The 27,769-nt window shown below is 28.0% G+C and overlaps 1 protein-coding gene and 2 pseudogenes across 4 annotated transcripts; 1 reads left to right on the forward strand and 2 right to left on the reverse strand.

The window, feature by feature from the left end:
• Nucleotides 1–5,571: 5,571 nt before the first annotated feature.
• Nucleotides 5,572–7,041, reverse strand: LOC149892057 (uncharacterized; annotated as a pseudogene).
• Nucleotides 7,042–9,841: 2,800 nt separating this feature from the next.
• LOC145189375 (putative neutral sphingomyelinase) lies at nt 9,842–27,545 on the reverse strand. Of its 4 annotated transcripts, XM_090077686.1 has the most exons (8): nt 27,426–27,545; nt 26,709–26,758; nt 26,068–26,164; nt 24,595–24,671; nt 22,200–22,383; nt 17,550–17,756; nt 17,261–17,459; nt 9,842–10,531 (listed from the first exon to the last, which is right to left on the reverse strand). In XM_090077686.1, the coding sequence occupies exons 2-8, from the start codon at nt 26,741–26,743 to the stop codon at nt 10,152–10,154; spliced, it is 1,179 nt and encodes a 392-aa protein (XP_089933812.1). In that variant the 5' UTR covers nt 26,744–26,758; nt 27,426–27,545; the 3' UTR covers nt 9,842–10,151. The 4 variants fall into 4 exon arrangements, with proteins under 4 accessions (XP_089933812.1, XP_089933813.1, XP_089933815.1 ...); XM_090077687.1 differs by lacking the exon at nt 26,709–26,758 and having other exon boundaries at nt 27,426–27,491; XM_090077689.1 differs by lacking the exons at nt 26,068–26,164; nt 26,709–26,758; nt 27,426–27,545 and adding an exon at nt 25,206–25,252.
• LOC149892058 (uncharacterized) lies at nt 12,683–14,500 on the forward strand (annotated as a pseudogene).
• Nucleotides 27,546–27,769: the final 224 nt, after the last annotated feature.

Raw genomic sequence — 27,769 nt, forward strand, 5'->3', positions numbered from 1 at the left:
TAATTTTTTTATTCATAAATTATTGTTACAACTTTTTCTGAATCTACTAGTTCTCAGATAAATTATAAATACTTAGCTTGATATCATTAAATTTGTTCAACTTTTAATCTTTTGAATTTCCACAAAAAAAGTTAGTATCCAATTATTTGAAATGTTCAAACAATGATGTAACATTTGTATTTGGGTATTCATTATTACAATTTTTCTTCTTTTTATCTCATTTAAAATTTTAAAGAGTGGTGCTACTATTTTATAATCCTTTAGTTAAATCCAAATTTACAGCTAAGTTTAGATTTTTTATAATAAATGTGAGTAATTTGTCTAGTATTTTACTTTAGATGCAAGGAAATTACAAACAGGTATCAAATTGGTATGAGCCTAATGCTCATCCAATCAAATCTGCTATGATGTTATTTTGAATCTGATAGTTAATCACTCTTAGCAATATAGTATAATATTTTAAAATCAAGTTAGCTGTGGAAAATCAATTTCAATAAACTGCTTGCATTGCTTATATTTTGACAAACAACGTATATTATATACTATGCCTATAATCATCTTGTATTTTCACATTTTTAGTATTTATTTATTCATTTAGTTGTGTTTTAGTTAAGATAACTTAGTAATTGAACTGAAAAAAAAAACAATAAAAATTATTTTCCAAACTAAATTTTAACCTTAACATTTCATTCTTGAAAAACCTGTAATACCTCATTTTTATTTTGAGATTTTATTTTAAGCTAGATTTTATTTTATCCTAAATAACCATAGCTAATGAACACAAGCAAGTGTTTTTTATTACTATATAGTAATAATTATTAGTAATAATTGTGGTGAAAACAATTTTTGGAAAGATAGTAAAAACACTTGCTTGTGTTTATTAGTTACGGTTATTTAGGATAAAATAAAAACTAGCTTAAAATAAAATAAAATAAAATATTTCATTAGACTTTTAACTGTATTATTTTAATTATGATACAAACATTCAACTGTATGATTTTAATTTTTATATAAATGTTTAACTATATGATTTTATTATGATACAAAAATTTAATTGTATGATTTTAATTACTATAAAAACATTTAGCTGTATGATTTTAATTATGATAGAAACATTTAACTGTATGAGATTAATGAGCTAGCAAGTAAAAAACTTACTTTGAATAAATGTAGTTACCTTTTTATTATTAGAAAGAATTTAGGTTTTCTTATTTTTTATTTTTTTATTATGTTCAGTTTTTATTATCATCTTGTTATTGTCAAAACTACTAAAATTTAGGTTTATTTCAGAATAATAAAAATGAATAAACAAGAGAAAAATCAATACTTGAGGGAATGGCGGTAAAGTAATCGAACCCTAAATAATCTTCTTGTAAATGAAGAAATTGACAACTCATTGCATGTCAAATCTAATATTAATGAAGTGGAGAGTAGCATTGATTTCCAAAACATTGAAATTGAGAAGTATAACAATTTTTTTTTGTGTGTTTGATCATAAAGATACTTCTGAAACAAAAAATAAAAATACAATCTATCTCTTCTTCCTTACATATGTTTTGTATAATTAGATATATTTTAGTCTTGTATCTTGAAAGTTAGCGTTAAGAAAAAATCAAGCAACTAGTCAGTTATAAGAAAAATGTATTTTTAACTGTTTTTTTAACATCCCATTAACAGTATCCCATGTTGTATTTTAGAAGTCATCCTGCTAATGCACAAGTCTTCGACGGAAGCACAAATAAAAGATCAAGTAGGAAGCATCTTAAAGTTCTCACCATTTGTAAATGGAAGCAAAAAGAAATTAATTGAGGAAGCAAGTGATTGTTGAACAATTATTAATTTTCAGTTTTTTTTATAAATTTATTATATATGCTATATAATATACAAAAGAATATATAATACATCTTTAAATAAAGTCTTTAAAAACATTGTATTTTTAGTTAGAGTATCCCCAAAACTGTTTTTCTAACGCCTCGTAAGGGATTAGAAACCCTTATATTAACGTAGAATATTGATTGTAATTGTGTTAAACATTTAATGTTAGTATATTTACATTAAAGGTATATGTAAACCGTTTACATACGGTTATAGTCATTAAATAACCATGACACGAAGCCATAGGCTTTGGCAGGGTTATATGAATATAACAGTATATTAAAATTAAATATTAAACACAATTACAATCAATATTTTACGTTAATATAAACCACCAATAATCTTCCAACTTAAATTTATGTTAGTATAACGTTACAATGTTAGTACAACGTTGCGTGCCAGCTGATGATGCATTTATTAAGAAAAAGTACCTTTTTTTATTACAAACGAGAGAGAAGGCAGATAAGAAAAACCAACTACTCAGTTGGCGACAGAGTTGTGCGAGAAATACAGAGTTAACTGTGTTAAAACTAAAGTCCTGCATTACGTTCGTTCAATTACGTCTGATTACGTTAATTACGTTAAATGTAATTAACATAATTGACGAACAAAACGAACTCAGCCTTACGTTTATTTCGTTAAAAAATTAAACGGAATTTTTCAAGTTACGTTTCGTACGTAATTAAACGAAATTAACGGAATTGTAAAGAATTTGTTAAAATTTAAGATTATGACATAAAATACTGCATTATGGTTGCTCAATTCTGTTAATTAAGTAATAATTGATTAATATTTGGATAAGGATCTGTATCATCCCCAGTGCTATAAAAATAATGGTAATGAAATTACATTAATCTCTTCTTTTGACTGTAATGAAATTGAGTATTTATTTTGTTAATTTCATTATAGAATGTAGTTAAACATAACTAATATAAATAACAAAACTCAGTTCGTCTTGCAGTATTACAATACCAACTAAATAAACCTTACAATTCATCATCAATATAATTATTTTGGCATTATTATTTTAGTAATGCAAGCAGATAAAATTTTTATGCCCAAACATATATTATACAAAAATGTAACATAATAAGTTCCCAAATATAATCTATTAAAACTAAACAAAATGAATCTTGCTTAAAAGAAATATTTTGCATTATTTATTACAAAAGAAGGCACACATTGGAAATTTAACTATTAATTTTTTATTACACAAAAGTACTGAAGGAATACTTTGATTACCAAAAATTAGTAAAACATGAAATATCCTACTTGTGATTCTGACACGTTGTAATGAAACTGAAGGCTTCCTTTCATTTTATCAACATTCATTTTGTCAACAATAAACAAAACTATGATTAAGTCAACATAAAAATAAAACTATACTTTCGTTGACATAAAAATAAAACTATTACTTTGTCAACATAAAGATATAAAACTATTATTTAGTTGACATAAATATAACATATCATATAACGTCCCAGCAAGCACACAACGTTGAAACAACGTTGAAATAACGTTGATCAACGTCGATCAACGTTATTTCAACGTTGTTTCAACGTTGTGTGCTTGCTGGGGTAACACATCATTTCATCAACAAATAAAAAGGTAATTTGTCTACAATCTTTTACTAAACTAACCAGACCAAATTTAACCTAACAATTCACTGAACTCCACTGGCAACTCTTTAGGTTAGGTTAAGTTACTTTAAGTAAAAGAATGTCAACAAAATGAATCTTTTATGTGTTTGTAAACAAAATGATTCTGTTGACAAAACTATTGTCAAAAAAATGATAGGGTGCCAAACTGAACTGTTGAGTTATGTAACAATGTATATAGGTCAACTCTGGCATTAAGGGTCTGTGTGAAATTCCAAAAAAATGAGATGTTAAAATTGACCCAAAATACAGTCTTCAAGCGTAAGTGACTCATTATCAGTATTCCTGATAACTATAGGCTACATCAATGCCATATTTTAAGACTTATTTTTTGAAAGATTTTGAAAATACTAGAAAAATACCAAAAGTTTAGAAAAAATATACAATGTGAAAAAAATGCTTAAAATTGACATTTTTTAAGGTCACTTTTCTGCAGCCATTCTTAAGCTTTGCTCTTCTTCAGTCTCAAGAACTTTGATCTGTTTCAATTTGTCCAAATTTTCTCTAATGAACACAATCATGTGAACATTTTCTGAATCGAGGTTAGATCTTCTGTCACTGATAATTCTTCCAGAGGCTGAAAAAACACGTTCTGAAGTTGCAGATGTAGCAGGGATGTGGTAGATTTTACGCACAAGTTTGCTAAGATGAGGAAAATGTATTTCATTTTTTTTCCACCATTTCAAAGGTTCTTTCTCACAAGCATCTGTCAATGGCATAGCCAAGAATTTTTCAATCTCCTGTGACACATCACTGCATTTTTTGGTTGCGTTGTGGATATCAGAAGAGATCTCAAAAACAAGCTGCTGGGCTTCATTCATTTCATCAAAATTTGGTGGAAGTTCTTTTGCTTTATCTGTACTGATATTTGTTTCCTCGGAGAATAATTCAGTTGCATTTTTCACTGTTTGATCAAAAGTCTTCAACTTTTTTAAAATTGCTCCTTTGTAGTAGGGATCCAGAAGATGAGCCAAGCAATATAGTTTGTTATCTGTTCCACCAGAAGGAATTTTCTTTTCTAGCTGTTCAAGCAAAGCAGTAGCAAGTTTGCAGGCTTCTGACAAAAATTTTCGACCTTTTAATTCTTTTTCTGTCTTTATCTTGATGAGCCTCTCTCGAATAATGAAAATTTGTACAAGAACTTCGTGAATGGTAGGAACTTTGTCTGACTCAAACTTTTTAGATGCTTCAAGGAACATGTTCAACAAAAATTGAACATCAGCCATTAGCTCAAATTCCTGTTCGTTCGGAATTTTTTCTGAAAAATCAGCCTCAGAATTCTTGAGATGGAGAAGTGGTGTTTTCAACTGCAGGATTGAATCCAACATGAGACAATTAGAGTTCCATCTAGTGACAACTGGCGGAATTATTTTTCGGTAAGTAACATCAAGCTGCTTACATGCTTTGGAGATTGCCTCATCTGTTTTTGTAGACTGATGAACAAAAGATGACAGATTGGTTGCACATTTGATGAGTTCTTTGGTAGTTTTGAGTGAATCGACTGCTTTAGATAATACAAGATTTAACATGTGGTCAATGCAAAGTAATGATTCGTTGATTTGATCTGCTTTTGATGATCCTGATTTCATGTTGGTAGCACAGTCACAGTGTTTGGAAAGTTCCTTTTAAAAAGGATCTCGTTCCGTTCCCCGTTCATTTCGTAAAAAAAGAACTCGTTCCAATTCCTCGTTCATTAATCAAAAAAGGAACTTGTTACACGTTCCTCAAAAAATAGAACTCGTTCCTACTTCGTTCCTTTTTTTAAACTTATTTTTACATAGTAAATGATATTACTTATAGCACATTTAATACAAAATAAGAGATCTATTGTTTCGCTAAGCAGGCGCTTTTTTATAGTGCTTTGCTTAATCATTACTTTTAATATTTCTGGTGTACTGCCGGCCTAGTCTGCCTCTGCATGTACATTATACATATAAAATTGATATACTAATTTCAGCTCGGAAGTATGAGCATTATAAAACTGTTACTGGAAAATAAAGATTTAGAAAACAAGTAAAAAGTATAAAGAGAAAGAAAATTTTAGACACCAACTTTATTTTGTTTCAATAAAACTAATTTTTCAAATAGAGTCACACAATGTATGTCTTTTTTCAGTCATCACATTAGACCCTGTCGAAAAAAGCCGTTCAACCGGAGCACTCGACGGAAGAGGTGTGTTAAGTTCTAAAAAAACTTTCAATACTGCTGGGTATAATAATAACACAGTTAACTCTTTTGACTGTGATTTTAAATATAACTCCAACTCCTCAATACCAGAACTTGTAATTAAGTTGTTTTCAACTGGTAAACAGAAAAAGTCTTCTTTAGATGAACCTGTTGCTATATGTGAAGAGGATTCGATTTCACAAGATGTAGAACTAAGATCCACATTTTCAAACAAAGACTTTAACCAGGCTTCTGCTGTGAAACGTTTGACACCATCAAGCCATAATAATTTAAAACGCGGTATTAAACAAGATGCTAATATTAGTTCTTTTTTTTCCCAAATAGAACTAAATCGAGTTTTAATTGAAGTTCTTACTGTGTTGACAAGTGGACCACAAAAGTTCATATTTTTCTGTTGCAAAATAATTAACTTTTTATCCAAAGCATAAAGTGTCGGCAACAAATAACCCATGAACATTGATTCTTCTCCTTGTAAAAAGTCTAAAGATTGGGCAAGAGGAGTCATTACTTCACAGTATTCATGAATTAATTGAATTTCTTGATTTGTGAATCTTTGTATTTTGCAGAAATCCATTATATTGCTCATTTTGTTATGTCCATTAGAGTCTAAAAAAATATTTTTAATTTGTAATAAGCTATCATAGGTACAGTTCCATCTTGTTTTGTTTGGCGTTTTTAAATAAACCTCTAATATATTGTGAATTTTTTCAGCAACTCTATTTGATATATTTTGTTTACTCCATAATGATGAACACTTGCCCATTGCTTTCCTATAAATTTTCTTAAAATTAGTTTCTGAAGCCTGTACCATTTTCTCAACATCATTTTTTGCTATTAAGTCTAGTGTATGACTAGCACATCTAAAATGTTGTGGTAACTGAACAAATAAGTCATTCTCTTCTTGTTCATGACTACTTTTGTCCAAAATTTCATATAAATTTATATTCTCATCACATAAATTGTCATGGTCATTATCTTCATCATCATCATTGCTATCTTCCTCATTCTCTGAATTTTTTGAAATTGGATATGATTTAAAAGCTTTTACAAAATTCGAACCACTGTCTGTTGTTGTAGCAACTATCTTGTTTTGTATTTTATAGGTTGTATGAATCTTATACAAAACATTAGCCAGAACAGTATATGTTTGTCTTCCTTTTAAGCGACTAGATGCTAAAGATACTGAATGACGCCGGAGAGTCTTTTGATCTATCCAATGACAAGTCACCCCAATATAACCTCTTTTACCTTTACTCCAACAGTCAGCTGTGGTTGCAACATACATAACATCTCCAAGTGTTGAAGTAATATCTTCAATCATTGATAAATACAGATTATTAATACGTAGTTTTAAAGTTTTACTACAAATAATCTTCAGGTCTTTAGGAAGGCCTAACTTCACCAAATTCACAAATTATCAACTATATTTAAGGGTTGTGTTTCACTAACAATAAAATTTACAACCAGTTGATCTAAACTTTTTTGATTTAATTTAAATTGCTCATTTCCTTTATCGGTTCCATATTTCTCAAGAGTAGACTGCACCACTCCTTTTTTCACATTCTCTGATGAACTTTATTTTTTTTTTTTAACAAAAGCATTTTTTTTACCTTCATTTATAGCTTTTTCAAAAGCAACCATTTTGAATGGGTGAATTCTCTAATAAAAAAAGAAAAATTTTAAATTATTAGTTTTTATTAATAAGTAAATCAAACTTGAAACCTCATCAAATTCAAAGAATTACATTCTTTATTCAACATGGTGTAATTATTGAATTTACATGTGTACCAATATATGCACCTATTCAAGTTTCTTAATGTTTACAATATTTCTTTTTTGCATGCGCTTGTATAAGGTACATAGAACGATACTATGCATGCTAAGTATGTATTTTACTTCATACATAATTCAAAGTAAGTAAACTGAATTAAATTCAAAATAGTAGGAAACACTAACATTTATTTACCTTAATATGTCGTTTTAGATTAGATGATGTATTTTTAGCTGTACTTATTTATTTTCCTAAAGGGCCACACAAAACACATTTTGCATTTATATTATTGCCATTTATTCCATTGAATACAAAAAATGATTCTAAACCGCTCCAAGGCAAACGTTCATCTAAGAGAAAATGAAAACATTACATAGTATTAAGCATAATGAGAAATTTTGTTGCATAGACTTGTGACTTTAGTTAAGCCAAGGACGTTAGCTAATAATATTACTTTAAAAATAACAAACTTAAGTCAATGCACTATAAATTAGATAAAAAGTAACAGCATATTTTATAAAAACTTACCACTAACTTCAGTATTATTATTACATGCGCAATTGCTAACATTTTCAATAACTGAAACATCACTGACAATATCAGTAATCGGATTCATTTTGCTAACTAAAACCACGTGAAATAAATCTGCATTAAAAAGTCCTTTTATTTAATGTTTATTTATTTTACGCGGTTTTGGTTTGGATTAAGTTAGCCACATGTACTAATTTTTAAACTATCAGAATTAATTCAAAAATTAGTACATGTGGCCAACTGAATCCGAACTTAGATAGGAGATTATCAAAATACAAATCATTTTCTTTTTGAACTTTAAAAACAACTATTGCAAAAAGCAAAGTTATAAATTTTTAAGGAACTATTACTTTTCGTTCACGTTCCTTCAAAAAAAGAATCCGTTCTCCTTCCTCGTTCCATTATTTTAAAAGGAACCAGTTCCAAGCTTCGTTCCTCATAAAAGGAACTAGATCCAGGAACTCGTTCCTTTTGGAATGCGTTCTTCCAAACACTGCACAGTCATGTACCACTACACGCAAGCAGTCTTGTGAAAGTGCAAGTTCAGTGATTGAATCATCGAGCTTTTTACCAATAGCTTGTCCAGTGTGAGGAGATGGAAATGGCTTACAAGCTAAAATGATCCTCTGGAGCTCAAAATTCTCATCAATGAAATGAAGTGAAATGCTGATGTAGGCTTCATTATTTCTAGATGTCCACAAGTCTGTTGTAAAGGATACTCCAGAAGTTGTTGGTAAATGTTAGCAAGTTGAGATGAAAGATGTTTCTTCACTTCTTCATAGAGTAGTGGGAGTTTCTGTCTTGAAAAGGTTGTTGCTGATTTCAGTTAATGACGTGGAAGATACTTTGAACAAAAGGATTGGAAACCCTTAGACTGAACAAATGTGAATGGAAGATCACATTCTACCAACAGCTTCATTAGGTCCAAGTCAAACTCTAGTTGTCTCTGGTCAAACAAGGAATACTTAGAGCGAAAAAAATTCATGCTTGAGTGGCATGGGACAGGATGAAACTTATTAAGGCTTATGGCAAGTTTTGGCTTTTTTGGATCAGGTGGAAGAAATCCTTCACTTTGTAAAGAGGTTGTAGAATTTTTTGACGTTGAAACTTCTGCTTCTAAATCTTCAGCTTCTTTAGTGGCTTCACATAAATCAGCTTCGTCATTTAGTTCTTCCATTTTTCGTTGAGTCTGTTGTTTTATCATTTCTGTAAACTTGCTTTGATGCTGAGTTCGTAGATGAGTCCTCATGGCAGCTGTAGAACCATTTTTTCTTCTGCAAATTGCATTTGGACAGTGCTTACATTTCACTCTTGGAATACCGTCACTGTCAGCACTGTATATTTCAAAGTGGTCCCAGAGGACCACATTTCTCTTGTTTTTCGGTCCTTTGTTCATTTTGAAGGAGTGATAAATTCGCAAGTTAAAAATTTAAATCACAGCACATTTTTATCTCTGAAGTAAACAAAGTTTAACATTTATATCTGTGAATATTTGTTTATTGAAAAATTTCTCTTTATATCTGTGAATATTTGTTTATAGAAAAATCACTCAACCTCTCCTCTGTTAGTTTTGTTAGTTACGTCAATTACGTTTAGTTACGTTCGTGGACAAAATTAACAAAACTAAAATTTAATTACGTTTCGATACGTTCGTACAATGAACGTAATTTCTATGATTACGTACCGTTACGTTCGAGATAATGCAGGACTTTAATTATTACGAAGACAGAAACGAAGAGAAAACGCGTGATATTTATTACAACTCTATGAGCTCACCGTAGTTACTGTTACCTTTTATTCAAATGAATAAGACTCAATGTTGTCATGCAAAACATATATTAGATTTTTCTTTTAAATTGTAAATCAACGAGAATAATAAGTCTTGACCATTTAAAAAATTCCTTTTTTTGAAAGTAAAGTAACAATAATATTAATAATTACTATAATAAGATAAAAGTAATAGTCTGGATTTAACTTTAGTATACAGAAACCTTTACTCCTTGAAACATTCAAAAATTTTAATAAATAAATCGAAATAGCAAGTAGGTTTTAACATTGTAAATAAATGCCTAATCTAATCATAATTTAAAAATACAAAAAACTAGTAAAAATTCATAAAATTTTTTTAATCAATAATTTTTTTTATTATTTAACGCCTCTATGGATATCAGTTTGGATTGAATTTCCATTTTGACATCTTTAAAAGAATTTGAATCTATGCGACGCAATACGATAACAATCCATGCGTACGCAGTGCAAAACACTGCGGAAATAATTTGAATCATAAACACGATTTTACCAATAACTGTATTTATACTGGGAAATATAGAACAAAAAATGTCGGTATAAAATATTGGCATGAGTACAAAGAGGAGCAACAGAAGCACGAATACGATTTTTCGACGATGAATTTCGTTGGCTCTGAATTCACCCTCCACTATTACTTTATACAATGTTTTTAGCATATCGTAAGATGCGCTGTTCATTGAATATTTTGAACCGACAAACTCTAAAAGAAAAAAAAAAAAAAAAAGTACTATTTTTTCTAAAATAAGAAAAAAATGTTTCAAGTTATTCAAGTTATTGATTTTTAAAAAATGTATTAAAATAAGATTAAAATGATTAAAATATGCACTAAAACAATATCGTCGTCAAGTTCTTTTGTTTCACGAATTTCCACGACGATTTTTCACTGAACACAAGAGTTATCATTAATTAGTAGTTATTATCAATATGTTCTGTGTTGCAACGAGAAGCATAAGAATCCAACTTGGGACATACGAACTCAAGTTTGAAACTTGTTAAATTTAAAAAATCCTAGTAAAAACTTGAACTACTTGACTAAGAAAAAAGTTGACTGGTTTCTAAAAACTCGATAAATTTGATTTGTTTATGATATTATTTGATATTTATTGAAATCAAGTCTGTCGAGTTTTTCAAGTTAACTTTTTTTCATATTTGTTATAATCTCTACTTAAAAAACTTAGTTTACTTCTTTCATTTCTTACTCTTAAAAGAATAATTAAATTCATAGCTTTGCTTTTTTCTTTTTCCAAACATTAACAACAATAAACTTAAAAAATTGAATCGCTATCATTTGATTTGTTTTTGAACAAAGCTGATTTTTATTTTTCAACATTTATAAAATTAACTTTTTAAATTATTATGTTATTAACATGGTGTTAACAATTTGTTGACATCATGTTTTAATAATCTGACGATTCAAAAAGAAAAAATATAACAATTTATTTAATTGATGTCAATTAAACAAATTATATTTATTCTTTTAAACGATTCTGAGCACTTTTTACAATAGCAAACAGGTGCCCAGCATGGAAGTACTTCAAAAAGAAGGATAGAAAAGGTGTAAAGAAGATCGAATTACTGAAAAAGCTGTAAGACTATACTTATCTTAACACATTCATCCATAACATCTTTATTCAATCATCTGGAAAGTCCTTACTCAAAACATTTCATGGAAGTTCAACAAATAAGAGAAAAGACAAACAGAAGAAGAAAGGCCGAGAAGATAAAGTGGCGTATGTTAAAGTAGCTTCACAAAACTTCTCACAAACTATATTCAATGTGCCAGCTGGACTTTCAGCAAAGTTGTACAAATTAGGAAAATAATCAGCCAACAATCAACACTATGAAACAGAGAGACCGCCAGGTTTTATGTCGTGTCATTCAACCAAAACCTTTTTTATTAGTTTAGTATTAGTTTATATTGACCATTAAAAATGTTTTTTAAATCAAAATGGCGTGTTAACATGTTAAAAATGATAATTAAAAGCCTTGAATAAATGCTTAAAAAAGCTGCTAAAAAATCGGTTAAAAAAAGTCTTCGTAATGACGACATAAATTGTGGGTAATGAAAAGCGTAAGTCTTATGCAAGAATAAAAAAAAAACGGGTGTCTTCTATCAAGTGATACAAATAACTTTTACTTATACTTATTTAAGAATCAGATACTGTGAAATTAAAAAAAAAAATCAAAAAAAAGTTTACAATAACATTTTCTAAAGATTACATTTTAAGTTATAATTTTCTCAAAATTACATATTTTTTATAAAACCATGTCATTTGAAACAAGACACCCGTGTTATTTTTTGGATTTTATTAATGTTTTTAATCATTAGCTAGCAGTAGCCATTTTCACTTATTAAATTTTATTTAATCAACAAAAATGACAGTTGCTAGCTCATCGACTGCTGTCTTTGAACGAAATGACTTTTGCTGCTGCTGCTGGGAATTTTTTGGAGCGAGGTCCAAGTCTTTATACTCTGTAAATTCAACAATAGAAGATCTGATGAAGCTGTATATATATCCTGGGTATTCCCTTGAAATTTGTAATTACCCAACTGAAGTTTGCTCTTGTTGTAGAAGAAACCTTTACTTGATGAAGTCAGGAAATACAACCAGAGGCTCGTGGGGAGAGAGAATATCAAAGGTAATTCTCATATTTAAAAGATAAGAATATTTTTTAAACTCATTAATTTTTTTTAAGTGTTATTATAAAGTAAGCCTATTAATCTCTAAAAAATTTCATTTTTTTTTTTTTTTTACCTTTTTATTTAAAACACCATACCACTATTTATATTAAATCATTCATTGTAATGAAGCATTTTATATAATTATGTATTTAAATACCACTTTTGAAGGTTGTGTGGAAAATGCTGACCAGGAATTCAGCTTCAATGTTCCAAAGTAGTGAAATAGAACCAATCACATCTTCTTCACCGGATAACTTAAAGCTCTGTGGAAAATATTTCTAAATGTTAGCACCTGGACACACCCACAACTGTTCTTCTTCAGTTGCTGTAACAAACTTGATCTCTCTTGCCAAGAGTTTGGGAAGTATTCAAGCTGAACAAGTTGCTTCAGGTTTATTAAAAGATAAGATGAAAGCTGACAGCATTCCAAAAGGAGGAACTTTTTCTTTATCAACTGGTGGAAATTCATTGGTTGTAACTGTTGGATGTCCTGCCAACAAGGCAAATCGAAGAACAGTAAAACAAGTATCTTTACAGGTTATAAAAGAACTTCAAGTAATATTGGAACTTTCTATTAATGACACCAAACAGTTAATATCTTCTCTTCGGAAAGGATTAGGGAATTGCTGGACTTTGGATTAGGGACTGCTGTAGAACCTAATATTTTTGGCAAATTAAATGTTTTTGAGGAATCCATATCACATTTTTTTAATGTAGAAAAGGTAATTTATAAGTATTAATCACAAAAGTGCACTTTCAGAATGTTCTAACATTTTGTATGAATATATTTTATATGTAAAGAGAAAGAGATCCTCCACCATGAATTTGTGATAGCTACACATACAAATATTGTAACTATATAATGTGTAACCATTATAAATATTTTTACAGATAGGTTTCCTAGACAGTGAAGATGGAAAAGTTTCAAAGGATCTTGTGTATGTTCAAGAGACATCATCTTTCATACTGGATTTGATAAAACAACGTGCTCTAGACCTTCATTCAGCATTTGTACAAATTTCTATGGATGGTGGAGGATCTTTTTTGAAAGTTATAATCTATGTTTTTGATGCAAATGAAAGTACAAAGTCTGCAATTTATATGAATAGTGATGTTCAGCGTTGTCAAATTCTTGCAATAGGTGAAGATATTCCTATTTCTAAAGTGTGCCAATGCTGTGTTTGGTCTGTCAGGCCATGCAGGAAAAAGAGCTTGCCTGTGGTGTGAAGGGTTGAGAAATGAAGAATGTGGAAAACTAAAAACTCTTGGGAGTCTAGATTATTGGTATGAAAATTATGTTGTGGAAAATAACTCCAAGAAATCTAATATGCAACACTATATGAATGTAATATATCCAAGGATTCTCTACCTAGAGGAGAGTCCAGATACTCTAATCCACCATTTAGTACCACCTTCTGAATTACATCTTTTGATTGGAGTTGTATCTACTTTAGGATGTCTGCTTATGGATACTTGGCATGAATTTGATGACTGGCTGAAAACTAAAAATGTTCTTCAGAGAGGGTACCAAGGTAGAGGTTGGGATGGAAATAATTCCAACAAGATCTTGAAAAACCTGGATGAACTTGATAAAGTTGTTACATCTCAGGTTCCTCAACTTAGAACTATAGTTCAGTGCATAAAAGACTTTAAAAAAGTAAAGGATTCTTGTTTTGGTCGAACTCTTGAGTCAGATTATAAGTTAGCATTTGCTAAATTAAAAAACTCCTATCTACCCAAGATCTTGCACAGGTTTTAGGGAAAAAAATTTCAGTAAGTTGGAAGTTTCACATTTTGCTGTGTCATATTCAGCCCTTTGTTGAATACCATAACTGTGGCCTATCCAAGTTTGCTGAACAGTGTGGAGAAGCTACTCATTCTAAATTTAAGCCTACATGGAGTAGATTTAAACGTAAAGAAGAGCATACTCGACATTGAGAGCAACTGCTATCCTCTGTAGTTGATTTTAATGGAAGAAGAATTTAACATTAACTTTGATATGCAGCCCTAGAAACAAAAAGAACTCAACAAGCCCAGGACAGTGACTATAATCCTGTCAAAACGGTTATTTTCATAGCCACAAATTTTTTTTTAAAACATTACAAATGGCTTGTTTTGTAATATCTCAAGGCTCTAATTTACAAGAACAACTTTCATTTTAGGCATGTATGTTTTTATAGTGTGCCACAAGATTAAGCGAAAAGTTATGAGAGCGGAAAAAAAAAATCAATTTGCTCCTATTACATGTTTGAAAAGCTTTCTCAAATCCAATTGAAAAGGTTGCTAATAGTAATACCTACAATTGAATCTTGAAATAGTTTAGAAATCAACAAATGATTTTAATGGAAGAACTGTTTAATTTGGTTATGATAATTATACGTGATAAATATATGTAGAAACTTAAAAATTGATTTTTCCAACCTTAGCACGTTAACCAGATTTTAAAAATATTTTTAATTAATCATATACATTATACTAAATTAAAAATAAAGGTTTGGATCGAATGACACGACATAAAACCTGGCGGTCTCTCTGGTTCACAGTGTCAAGACATCATCCTAAAAGCTGACTTTTCATGAGTTCAGTGATCCAAAACAAATACGTTTTGATTTTGAAATGGCAGCTTGAAAATAATCTTTTTTTTAAAATTGCCTAAGGGAGAGGATTTAGTAGGCTCATAAACATTGTGGATCCAAAAACGACTATCAAGCCAAGCACATCATGTATTAAACAGAAACTACTTTTGTTGAATGACATGGTTCAAGATACCGTTCAACAAGAGGTAAAAAAATCATTCAAATGAGTAGGTGGCATAGCATTCAGAACAAATCAGGCTTACAATGTATTCCGATTTGGGAGCAGTTTGATCTGTTCTCTAAACTTTTATTAAGACAGAACAAGCCAAAACTTCATCAAATTATTCCTTCTTCATTTAGGATCCATACAAAAATCTTCTTGAAAATCTTTTTTTCTACTATTTAAATCTGGCATCAGAGTTGGTTGAGTATTAAACCGCACACATGCTGGATCCAGACACAAAAGGTCTACTCTCCAAGAGCTTAAAAAATATAAGATTGCCTAAGATACAATCTTAACAGCTCAAAATTTTGCTGCAGAACCAGAACCCCTCATTCTTTTAACATCTCCTCCGAGAAAGAGGATCATGTTTTTAAAGTTATCAACTTGTATACAAACCAATCCAAAAAGCTTAGTTAAGCGGTAAACTGGCAAATCTGAGATCAGAATTGAATTAGACAAATCAAAATATTTGAATAAGAATGAAACTTGATAAACTTGTACTCGAATCTATCGGAAATTCTTGCTATTTGACAAACTTGTCATGGAAAACTTAAAAAAAAAAAAAAAAAAAAAAATTAAAACTCGCCTAATTTGAAGAACTCGCATGTAGTTATACTTGTCATAAGAGTGATCGAATCTACTCGATGACATTTCTAATCTACTCGATGACGTTTCCATTAGTCTGCGGGCCGGTAAAATTTTTCTGCCTGAATTTTGATTACAACTCTCTATAGTCAAGTTTTCTCACTTGTTCTTTTTATGCATTTACATTCTGTTGTAATTGTAGTTTATATGAACATTATAGATTATTTTGTTTTTATAAACTGCTTATCTGATTCATACATTTAAACATTGATTTCATACAAAAATATTATTGAAAGCTAACATATTTTCTTAGAAGAGAAACCCCCACCCTCCTAAATTTTTCAATTTAAAATTGTTAGTATCATTTATTTGTGTGACATTTTGCATCCAATATTTTTATTGCAACATTTCTAATGGTTTTAATCGGTTTATTTATAGATATTCTCAAATTTTTGGTTATAAATTATTGAGGGCTGCTCTTAAAGGTATCACTGAAGTCACTTTCCAAAACTATCATTAAAATTTATATAGTACTAGAAATATTTCTTGTTAGAATCCCTGATTCTGATAATATTTTTAAAAACAACTAGAGTGTTTGTAAAGTGTTTGTAACTAGTATCTAACAAATACTAACAAAAGTGTCAGGGGGGCTTGTTCTTTAATACTTTAATATCTAACTAACCGAAACACACAAAAAGTCTAAAAAATAAAAACTTTACACAAATTTTATGATATAAACCATAACTTTTTAACAACAAAGTCTTTGTGACAACAAGCTGTTCACAACTGCAACAATTACATTTTGAATGTCAGCTTTATGCCATTGGAAATCGTTTAATCTTTGTCATTTCTTATTGACAAAAAAATTCAAACAGCCTATGAAAATCATGTCAGCTAACAAAAAAAATTAATAAGGAAAAAGTTCTAGTTGAAAAATTTTTATGCACTATTCATGCATTGCAAAAAAATGTTCACTAAAAATTTTAAAAAGAAATTCATTAGCATAACATTCGATATTTTTCAAAGAATAATTCTTTGTTACTAGATTTTTATAAAAAATTTGTATGATTTTAGTTGATTAATTACTTCAAGAAATGTTGATATTTTCTCTTCTTTATTCACAAAACTTAATTCAAACCATCAGTATTTTAGCATTTTGTCTGTAAAAACGATGATGTGTATTATCATTTTTATCGATTTATCGTACATATATGGAATAAGAAATTAAATAAAAATAAAAAATTTACATATTGCCTACAGTCAGAGCAGAAAAATTAATCCAAATTAAAATCTGTTGCATTGAAATAAAAAAGTTCTGTAAAAAACTTGTAAGGGTCAAGGTTTTGCAAAAGAGCAACTTACCAGGATTAAATTTCAATGTTGCAGCGTATCCTTCATGGTCAGAAAAATGAATGGACTTTCCAGGTATCTTTTGCAACGCCAGACTACATCTAGTGCATTGAAAGTGATCGCTGACAAACATATAGTCAATTCGAGACGGTGGATCTTCAGATGATACGTAATTATTGGATGAATGATCATTTGTGTAGCACAAGGCCGGCTCAAAAATTAATAAAAATTACTTCTTTCTATTAGTTAAGAATATATAACTAAATCAACAATGTTTTTTACTAAAACTCATTAAAAATACCTTGTCAAGTGCAATATCATAAGTATCATTTAAGTTGGTCAATAACAAAAGCGCTTTCACCCCGATCTCATCAGGAGTGTGATTAAGGTCACCACAAAAAATAACGGCATCACCTGGACGGGTCACATGCCTCAATATTTGTGAAGTTTGATAAAGTTGTAATGTACGACACTCTGTAAACGGATCGTTCGGATAAGACGCATGCAACTATAAAATGATGCAGTTCATTTATTAAAATAATGTAACATAATACCGCCTAAAGTTTGGTTATTTATACTTTGAACATTCATTTCTCAGAAAAAGAAAATTATTTTTTCCTTTTTTTTTGAAAATGTATAGTCAATTATATTCTTAACTTACATTGTAAAAATAAATGAAAACAAGTAAAAAATAGTATGTAACATTTACTTCACATCAGAACATCTATTTTGACGAAATTTCAATACCACCTCACAAGTTCGGTCATTTAAAAAGTCACAAATTTAACGTTAAAAACTTTATGTTAAAATCATGTTACAAAATTGGTAAATAACGTTAAGAGCTATGATTTTTTAAATTCAAAAAAGAGATTTTCTTGTTTATATGCTTGTTAAGTAGTTAAACTATTTAAAAATTTCATTTTAAAAACATCAAGTGACTCTTAATCATACTAATACTATTTCCACCATTTTAAATTTAAACGTTACAAGTGTTAATTTGCAAACAATTGATTGAAGCACGAAATCTTTGATGTACTTTGCAAACAATTCATTAAAGCAAGAGATCTTTGATGTAATTTGCAAACAATTCATTAAAGCAAGAGATCTTTAATGCAATTTGCAAATGATTCATTAAAGCACGAGATCTTTGATGTGACCGAAGTTATTTTAAAACTTCACTATTTAAAAAAAATAAATAGAAGATTTTTTTTTTTACATTTCTGTTTTTAGAAACTTTGAGCATTTACAATTTTTGAACCATATGCTCTTTTTCAAATGAAACATCTACTAAAATGTGTTAAAAACAAAATATAGACACATTTATAATACATCCCATTTTAGCTGCACTTTACTGGTCCACACTGGTCAGAAAGAACCCATACAGCGAATTAATTCAAAAAAATTGAAGAAGTATTTTTAAGAAAATTATTTTTTCAAATTAAAACTTAATCTTGCAAAATATTGTTATGATAAATAACGTTTATGTACTTATTATAGATTATCATTTTTATGTACTTATTATTTATTATCAATTACTTGCTCATTTGAACTTTTTCTCTTTATTAAAATTTTTGCTAAACAAGATAATTTTTATGATGAAGATTTTAGTTGCTACAAAGTTTTCAAATAAAATATTAAAAAGATTTTTTAAAACACAGATCACAAAAAAAGTAAACAGGATTAATAGATTTGGCTCAAACTTTTGTATATTTATAGCTCTAAATGTTGTCGCCCAATGTCATCATTATATTATACAGTATTTTTGAACAATATAATCATTTTTTAAACATAAAAAAAAATTTCATCGACAAAAGTTGACAGGAACAGGTTTATTTTTGGATTTTTCATGATTTTCGCTATGAAACTTCATCTCTTAAAGTATTGAATATGACACAATGAAAGATATGAAATGCCAGCGTTTTAATGTAAATAATGCTGTTTGGAGCTGTGTTTACATGCCTAAAAAATATTTTTTGTTTCACAAAACATTCTATTATTCAACGTTATCCATTTATTCAAAATAGCTCAGCTATTTAAAAAAAAAAACAACTTTCATACAGAAAAAAATTGTGAAAAGAAATCTTCATATTACTCTTGCATTACTAAATTCCAAAAAAAAAAGATGAGATAAATGAAACTGATTCAGACTGAAATCAATCATGGTTTTTTCAACAACATTTATGAGACAAGCAAAAAACTTATTGTATTCTATCAAAATGTTCAGTTAAATGATAAAATGTTCAGTTAAATGATAAACATTTTCTTTTTCTTTTGTTGGAAAAGTCACAAAGAGTTTTATTTATAACTATTTTTTTTTAATTCCCAATAATCAACATTATTTCATTTTATGTTGATTTTTTCATTTTATGTTGAATTTTGTATATAAATGCTTTTGAATTAATTGCCCATTTTGTACTTTTTAACCAGAGTGTGGTCTTACTAAAAAACAATTTAACTAACCAATCAAACTTTTTCGGTATTTTTAAAAATAACTGTAATAAATTTCTTATGAGAAAAAATGTAAAAAGATTAAATGCATTTTATTACATTACAACTTGTAAGAATAAAAGAAATTCTTATTTAGTTTCTCAAAATATTCAAAATTTCACTAAAAACATAAAATAAATATTATTGAATGCTTTTAACTGGTTTTCCATGCTTCTCTCCACTTTCTCCATTTTTATTTGTTTGGACTGGTCTTCCATGCTTCTCTCCACTTTTTTCATCTTTATTTGTTTGAACTGGTCTTGTATTATTTTTCGTACTTCACAAATCTCTTGATTTTCTCTTTATTTTCTCTCTTTTTTCTTTTTCTCCATTCTTTTTCATACATTTTCAAGACATCATCACTTGTAAAAATTCTATAATTAATTTTCTAGTGTTGACTTTTTGTTTTGCTCTTAATTGGTTCTGAAAGTTTGAGCACATCTTGGATTGAAGTTGAAGGGTGTGAAGTAGATGGTACAGAAGCTGAAGAAACTTAAACTTCCGTTTCCATTTTAAATGTTGATGAAAGTATGAGTTGATGAAACTATTGCTTCATAACAAAAGAATTCACTACTGGTGACATTGTAGGTCAAAATATTATGCACTGGCTTTATATATTTTAAAGACATAACGAAGAACAGCTGTTGAAGATTCTATGTTTTTTTTGACACAAAAATATTTAATAATTAAAAAAAAACCTACACAAAAAAACCTACCTTCAGCAGGAACAAGAAGTTTTTTTATTGATAATGTTGATACTGGATGAAGTGGTGTAGGAAAAGAAAGCAATTTCTAAACTTTCGGAAATGACTTGTGAATCAGAAGCAAATTCAGAATCATCTATGCTAATACACCACTTAAAATTAATATTCTCAATATTCAGTGGAAAAATGCCTGCACCACGTAAACCATTAACTATTTTTGGTTTTGCAATATTTCTATCATTCATCAGTTTTAAAATATTTAAACTCAATCTAATCAACCTTCTAATACCATTATCTCTTTTTCAATTATCATTTCTTCTATCCTAATTTGGCTGGTCCAAAAACTGAGGTATCGCACATTTGTAGAATGTGCGTGCAACTAGGAGGAAAAGAAATGATATGAATTCCCCAATCCTTACACCATTTAAATAAATGAACATTAACATTATTTGGATAATTGTCTAAGAATATGAAACCAGAACTTGAAACATCTTTCGATTCCTCATCGATTCTCTGAATACAGTAAAATCTTTCTAACTTGAATCTCCATAATTTGATTAAATACAAGGTCATCGTGAAATGTGTTTATGAAAAGTCAACTTTCTATAATTCAAAAATCTCTCTAATTCTAACTTTCATTTTTCCCCATAAAATTCGAATTAGAGAGATTATACTGTATAAACTTCGAGTATTGATTTTGCCATCCAGATTCAGTTTGAGTGGATAGTAAATTACAATTGATAGTTCTAGAAGCAATAACAAACAGTGATGCTTTATTTAAACCATGATGAATTAATTTTATAAACTGTTTTTGCACCTTTCTGTGAAAGAACTCTCTTCATACTCAGATTCAATTCAAAATTTGTCTCATCAACATTATAAAACGCATCTGGTAGATCAAGGACATGAAGCTAACCATTCTTTTAAAAAAAATTGTGAAAATGGTCAAAAGCCTATTGATTATGCTCTCTGGACCGTTGCTGTTACTCTGGTAATAGATACAGGGGTACAAAAAAATATTCCAGGATTTCTTTTGAGGAATGATTTTACCCAATATTTAATTAGAAGTCCATTTTTGAAAAAAAAAAAGATCTTGAATCAATTCATGTACACGAAGTCAAAAAAAAAAAAAAAAAATTAAAAAGAAAATTGTCCAAATGTTGTTTTTAAATTTGGTGTTAGATGACTGAAGTTACATAATGACTGAACTTAGGTGATATTACGTTATTGAAAAAGAAAATTATGAAAAAATAATTTGAACTATTTTGTATAAAAATAAAATGTTAATAAATAAAAATAACTCTTAAACGGTATTAAGTTTTTAAAAACCTTTTTAGATTGCTTAAGTGGGTTTAAAACTGCTAAAATAAAGCATCAAGATTAAAATTATTCATCCACTACATCTAACTCAATGTCAGTTTTTAGTTTTAGTTAAATAGTATAAAACAAATATTTGATCTTATTGATAACACACTCTTCCGCAAAAAATTTATTATAGAAATACCGACTGAAAATGAATTTTTAAAAACTATGTAAATGGACTTTAAGGAATCAACAGCTATTAAGTTATGACATTTGAAATGCTTCATTAGATTGGAAATAAAACGCACATAAACTTGAAAAAAAAAAATATATATATATATATAAATTTTGTATCAATATAAAAGACAGCATCCTATATATTTGGTAAATTGACTTACCTTTTGAAACTAATATTTTAAATTGGTATTAAAATAAAAGGTTTTTAAATACAAACTTACATGTGTGTTAAATACATATATCTCCTTTAATGGATGCTGAATGAGAATGAATCCAAGACCTTTCCCTGCAAACCAATCACCATATAGAATATTCCAGAAGTTTCCACCATACTTATATTGAATAAAGAATGTATCAATTATAGGGTAACGAGATAAAATTGCACAACCGGACCCAAGGAAACCACTAAATTAAAATAGAACTCTATGAGATTTTTTTCCAACAGTTTGATCAAAAACAACTTCTTGTCTCACAAAAAAGAATATTGTCTCATACTTGATTACAATAGCAATTATAAAAAAAGATCACAATTACACTGATTAAGGTGGAATTCAAATAAAAAATTTTTTGAATAAAATCAAAAAAAAAAATTATCATGCTTTTTTTATGTAGAATTTTATCCTCATTTTTCTGACAACTCTTTTAGTGTTCTCAAGCCTAAATTTGTTTCAACATTTTTTTTTACCAGCTAGTAAAATAATTTTTTTTAAGTAATGCCCTAGCAAGGAAAAACTTAGACCTTATTTTACCTAATTTGGGATTAAAATGACTATTTCATGATTCTAATCCATGTAAATATAGTTATATTTACAGTATTTTGGTAATACTTTAAAATCACATTTTCTTATCATAGTTGTTACAAACCTTTTACGTTGTTTATCTTACAATATCATGATTTATTATTCTTTAATCTCATTTATATCAATCAAGTATTATTCTTTAACCTCATTTATACCAATCAAGTATTATTCTCTAATCTCATTTATATCAATCAAGTATTAGTTGTCTAAAACTTGAATGAGTAAGAAAGAGTAACAAATTTTTTTTTTTAAAGAAATAAACCTCTTGTAGATAAGTACTGTCAAGTAGTTCAACCTGGGATAGCAGAGGTAATTTGGAATGAAAAGATTTTTTTATTTTTGGCAAGATTGACATTTAATAATCATTTAAATTAAGGGGCTATCAAACTCGCTAAAACTAAATTAACATTTTTGTTCAAAGTTACTATGCTGTCCCAAGTATACTGAGTTGATAGTATTTAAGAATGAATCGAAATATTTTTCCTGAAGAAGAGGAATCTAACATAAGTGGAAAAAAATTAATTTTGGATCCAACTATTCTCAATAAAAATGAAGTGATGTGTTGAAGATGATTTCTATACTTAAGAATGTATAAAAGAAGAAAAGTTTGGTTTTTTAAGAAACCTTTGTTATGTCCTGAATGTGGCCATAAAATGATAACTATTAATGATAATAACAAGAAGAGAAAGGGATTTTTCCATAATTTGGAACTCTTATGTAAGTCATGTGATTGGCATAAATCAATTTATAGATCAAAAGAACTTGTTTAACAAAAAAACCTCAAGGCTGTACTTCAGATTGTCAGGATCAGTGACTACTACAAAACTAAACTTAAAGAACCAATTTCTATATGCAAAAGCAAATAATAGTACTAAGATCTTTTCATAAGGGATACTTAGATTCCAATATTTCTAGTGGCTTTCTAAGAAGACTATATTGTTGGAAACTTTGATTTATAACTTTTTTTTGATATTTGAAGTTATCCTGAAAAGTTTGGTTTTTTAAAAATCTTATGAAAAATAATTTTTTTATTTACATTGAACTACCATACTAATTTTGAAATGTTTATCAATCAACACTTAGGAGAAATCCAGTTTTGAAGATTATTTTCACACTTTTCTATAAATTTTGAGGCAAGTGAAGGATTACTTTCTTTATCTTTTTTATTTTTACATCCTTAATTTTATAATTCAAATTAATAATTATTTAAATAAATTATTTTTTTTTTACAAAATTATTTTAAATTATTTTTTTTTTACAAAAACCTTTTTTCAAAAAAAGATTTTGTAGAAGTACCACCTTATCATTTTCATATGTGCTCAGAACTTTGTCATCATGCTAGGTTATCAAGAAATTCTTTATCATATTCATGTTTTTGGGTATTATGAAAAATTTAGCTTTTATAATACCCAAAGACATGAACTATGATGAAAAATTAATATCTAGTAAGATATATACTTTTGATCAGGAACATAAGCAAAGTGAAATGGTCAACTTTTATCTGTGTAATGAGAAGCACCTGCACAAATATTATAAAGAGAGTATTAGTATTTTTTTACCCAAGCTGAATCACCATGAGTAGTCATGAGTCACTAAATTCAATTAAATTAATTAGCTATGAGCCACTAAAATCAGTTAAATTCCTCCAAAAAAACGCTTTCATAAGATTCCATAGCATAAATTACTTTGAATGGTGTTTATTTATGTTAAACAAAAATGCTGTTATACAACAAATAAGCCCAAATATTGAAAAAAAAAATTAAGTAAATATATCACAAGAAATAGTAACTTAATAAAGAACCTTAAAAAAGTTTACCTGTGAAAATAGTGGTAGTAGGAGTAAACATGCTTGGTTTTAGCACAAATTAAATCAAAATGACGGGCTACCCAAACCTACAAATATTTAGTGCACCATTCTTTAAGAATCTTTATTTACAAGGACGCCAAATAGTTACAGTAATAAAAAAAGTTTTAAGTTAATATTTTCAAAAGGCACCATAAAGAATGAAATTTGAAACCAAATCTGCACCTTATGCGCATTTACAAAAAACGTCATATTTGAACAATTTTGATCCATTAAAAGTGAGTTAAAGGTGATGCAGAATGAAGGGGAAAGTTTTGGTGAAATTAAGTGAATAAGCTATCTGACCTTTTTTTATGATATTAAACAATTAACAACAAAAGTGATACAAAATTATAATAAAGATTGTTCAGAATGATAATGACCCATGGCCAAAAAAGTAGTTAAAAAATGCTACAAGAAAAGCTTCAAGGAAATCAAAAGTATTTGGAGATAAATTTGCTTTAAAACAATTTTAAAAAATTATCAAAATTGATTTAGTGGCTCTTGAAATATTTCAAAAATATTATGGGCAGCATTATTAATCTGGACAGCCTTTACTGCTAATAAAAAAGTAATAACTTTACCAACAATTGTTGCATTTCATAGTAGTAAAAAGAGTTAATACTATAATTATTAACAAGAAAATTAATGAAATAATTAATAATAATAATAATAATAATAATAATAATAATAATAATAATAATAATAATAATAATAATAATAATAATAATAATAATAATAATAATAATAATAATAATAACAACAACAACAACAAGAAAAATCATAAAAATTAGTAACAATATTGACCCAGTATTTCCAACATTCAATAGCTTGCAAAAGTTAAGAAACACCAAATTTTTTTCAATTTTTAAAGCATCACTTTTCACAAACTTCTTCAAATCAGGTGAAACTTTTACTAAATGTTCTTTATATTAATTTAATTCGTAATACAAACCACAAAAATAATAAGTTATAACAGTTAATTCAAATTTAACTTTTTTTAAAAGGACTTTCTTGCAAAAGTTTAGAAATAACTAAATTTTGATAAAAATTTATTTCAAAAATCATTAAAATAGTTTCAATAAGACAGTATTTTATGGTATATCCATTTGCCTTCAAAACAGCATCACTGCAAAAAGGCATCAGATCAACTAAATTAATGAAACCAAAATAAACCAAAAATAATGAAGTTAAAGTTGCAAACTAAAATTTTAATTTGTTATTGAATTGTGTGTTCTTGTAATGTACCCAGTACGACATTCCTGTTTGCTTAAAAAATAAAAAATCTCAAAAGTGCTAATTTATCACCTAGCTATTTGTTCCTGTGGGCTCTTCAAATACTATGGAATTTAAATTTATAATTGGGTTAATGTCAATACATTAATCTATGTAGTTGAATTTTGTTATAAAATAGACAAGTTAATATATAGCAAAAGATACACACACTTCTTGCAAAGCAACTATGTCATATTTTCCATCTCTAAGTTCTTCAGCTATAGCATTCATTCTTTCTTCAACATCTTTAGACAAATATAGCATGCCCCTATGTAGAAACAAAATTCTGTCAATGAATAAGTAGAGTAAAAAGTAACTAACCTATTTTTTAAATTTATTAGGAGGCAAGAATATACTTCAGAAAATAAGCCATCAATATATGGGATGTAAATGCTTAAGGTGCATTCAGTATTAAGGCAAAAATCATGGAAAAAATAATATAAGTCAAAAGAAGGTGTTATGAATTCAGCTAAAAGTTATATATAAAAAATCAATTTTAAAGAATAACAGAGATTCCATAGTATGTAATTTAAAACTACCCAAAAGAATAATGGTGAAAAATAAGTGCTGATATAAATGAATAGTAATCAGTAAAATGCACTAATAAATGTTAAAATATAAATACATAGTATTTCTCTTTGCTACTGTATATAATTAAATTACAGATAGTTTTAAATTATACAATTGTAAAAATTTATAACAAATAGTGTGGTTAAGATTTTAATTAGTATTAGATGATTGCAGGTTTCTCAGCTAAAGAAAAAACCTGAAATAATCCTAAACTTAGTGTAAAAATACAAAAAAAATCTTACCAGACATTAAGTGTCAAAACATTAAGTTCTGTCATTTTAAACAAAATAACCTTGAAAAATAATAAAAAATTGTAAAGAATATACAACTAGTTAACAAATCAGGATAAATTAAAATAAAAAGAGCATTTTTATATTTATTCTGTACTCAGTTGGAAAATGTAAAGTCTGAAATGGAAAATACTTTTTCCAAATATTTGCAGTCTTTATAATTTTAATAGGGACTATATACAGTAATCTATAATGATGAAGAATTTTGTCATTGGAACTCAATCTATTTAATTTGGGATGTAGCTTTTTGAAGGGTGAAAAAATTTTTTTTGGAGTTAATGTTTTTATTTAATCTTGATTTAGGTTAAAGACCAGTTTCTTTTTCTAATTTTGGGAACAAGGCAAATGAACAATAATATAGAAGAATATCCTGTTTATTATCCACAAATGATGCATAAGTTGTATGATATATTTATGATATTCTGTGAATATTTACATTCAAGTTCTATGAAATTCTTACAAAAAAAAAAAAAAAATCAAGACCAAAATCTTTTTTTTTCTGTTCTATCTTCAAAAGTAAAGATATTTGTCAATCAAAAACAAATTTTGATTGGCAAATGTCTTTACTTGTTAAGATAGAACAGAAAAGCAAGAACTTCTCTAAACTTAGAGAAAACAAATACAAATTACCAACTATTTAATGTAAATAGAATAAAAGATTACCATTACCTTTATTAGTTTTGAAAGCACCTTTGATTTGATTTTAAATCTCAAATAAGTAACTACTTGGCTATTAGTTTTTTTTTTTCAAGATAGAAAAATTGGAAGTGATTAGTATATAAAAATTACAATAAAATATAACAATACAAGAGTCATCTTTAAGGTATTAAGTAAGCTAAAAAACAAATAAAAACCCCAAACATAAATCAAAATTAATCAGAGCTTTAAATAAAACCTGATTTATTTCAAAGCAATATTAAAATATGTTCACAGCTTTTTGAACTTTAAGATTAAACCAAAAAGTTACCCTTCTTTTAGAACAAAACTTTTCCTTGTAAATGAATTAACATATA

This window comes from Hydra viridissima, unplaced genomic scaffold (assembly GCF_058129835.1).
Source record: "Hydra viridissima isolate aposymbiotic clone 2 unplaced genomic scaffold, HvirCarnegie_v1 scaffold_2, whole genome shotgun sequence".
Lineage (NCBI taxonomy): Eukaryota > Metazoa > Cnidaria > Hydrozoa > Anthoathecata > Hydridae > Hydra > Hydra viridissima.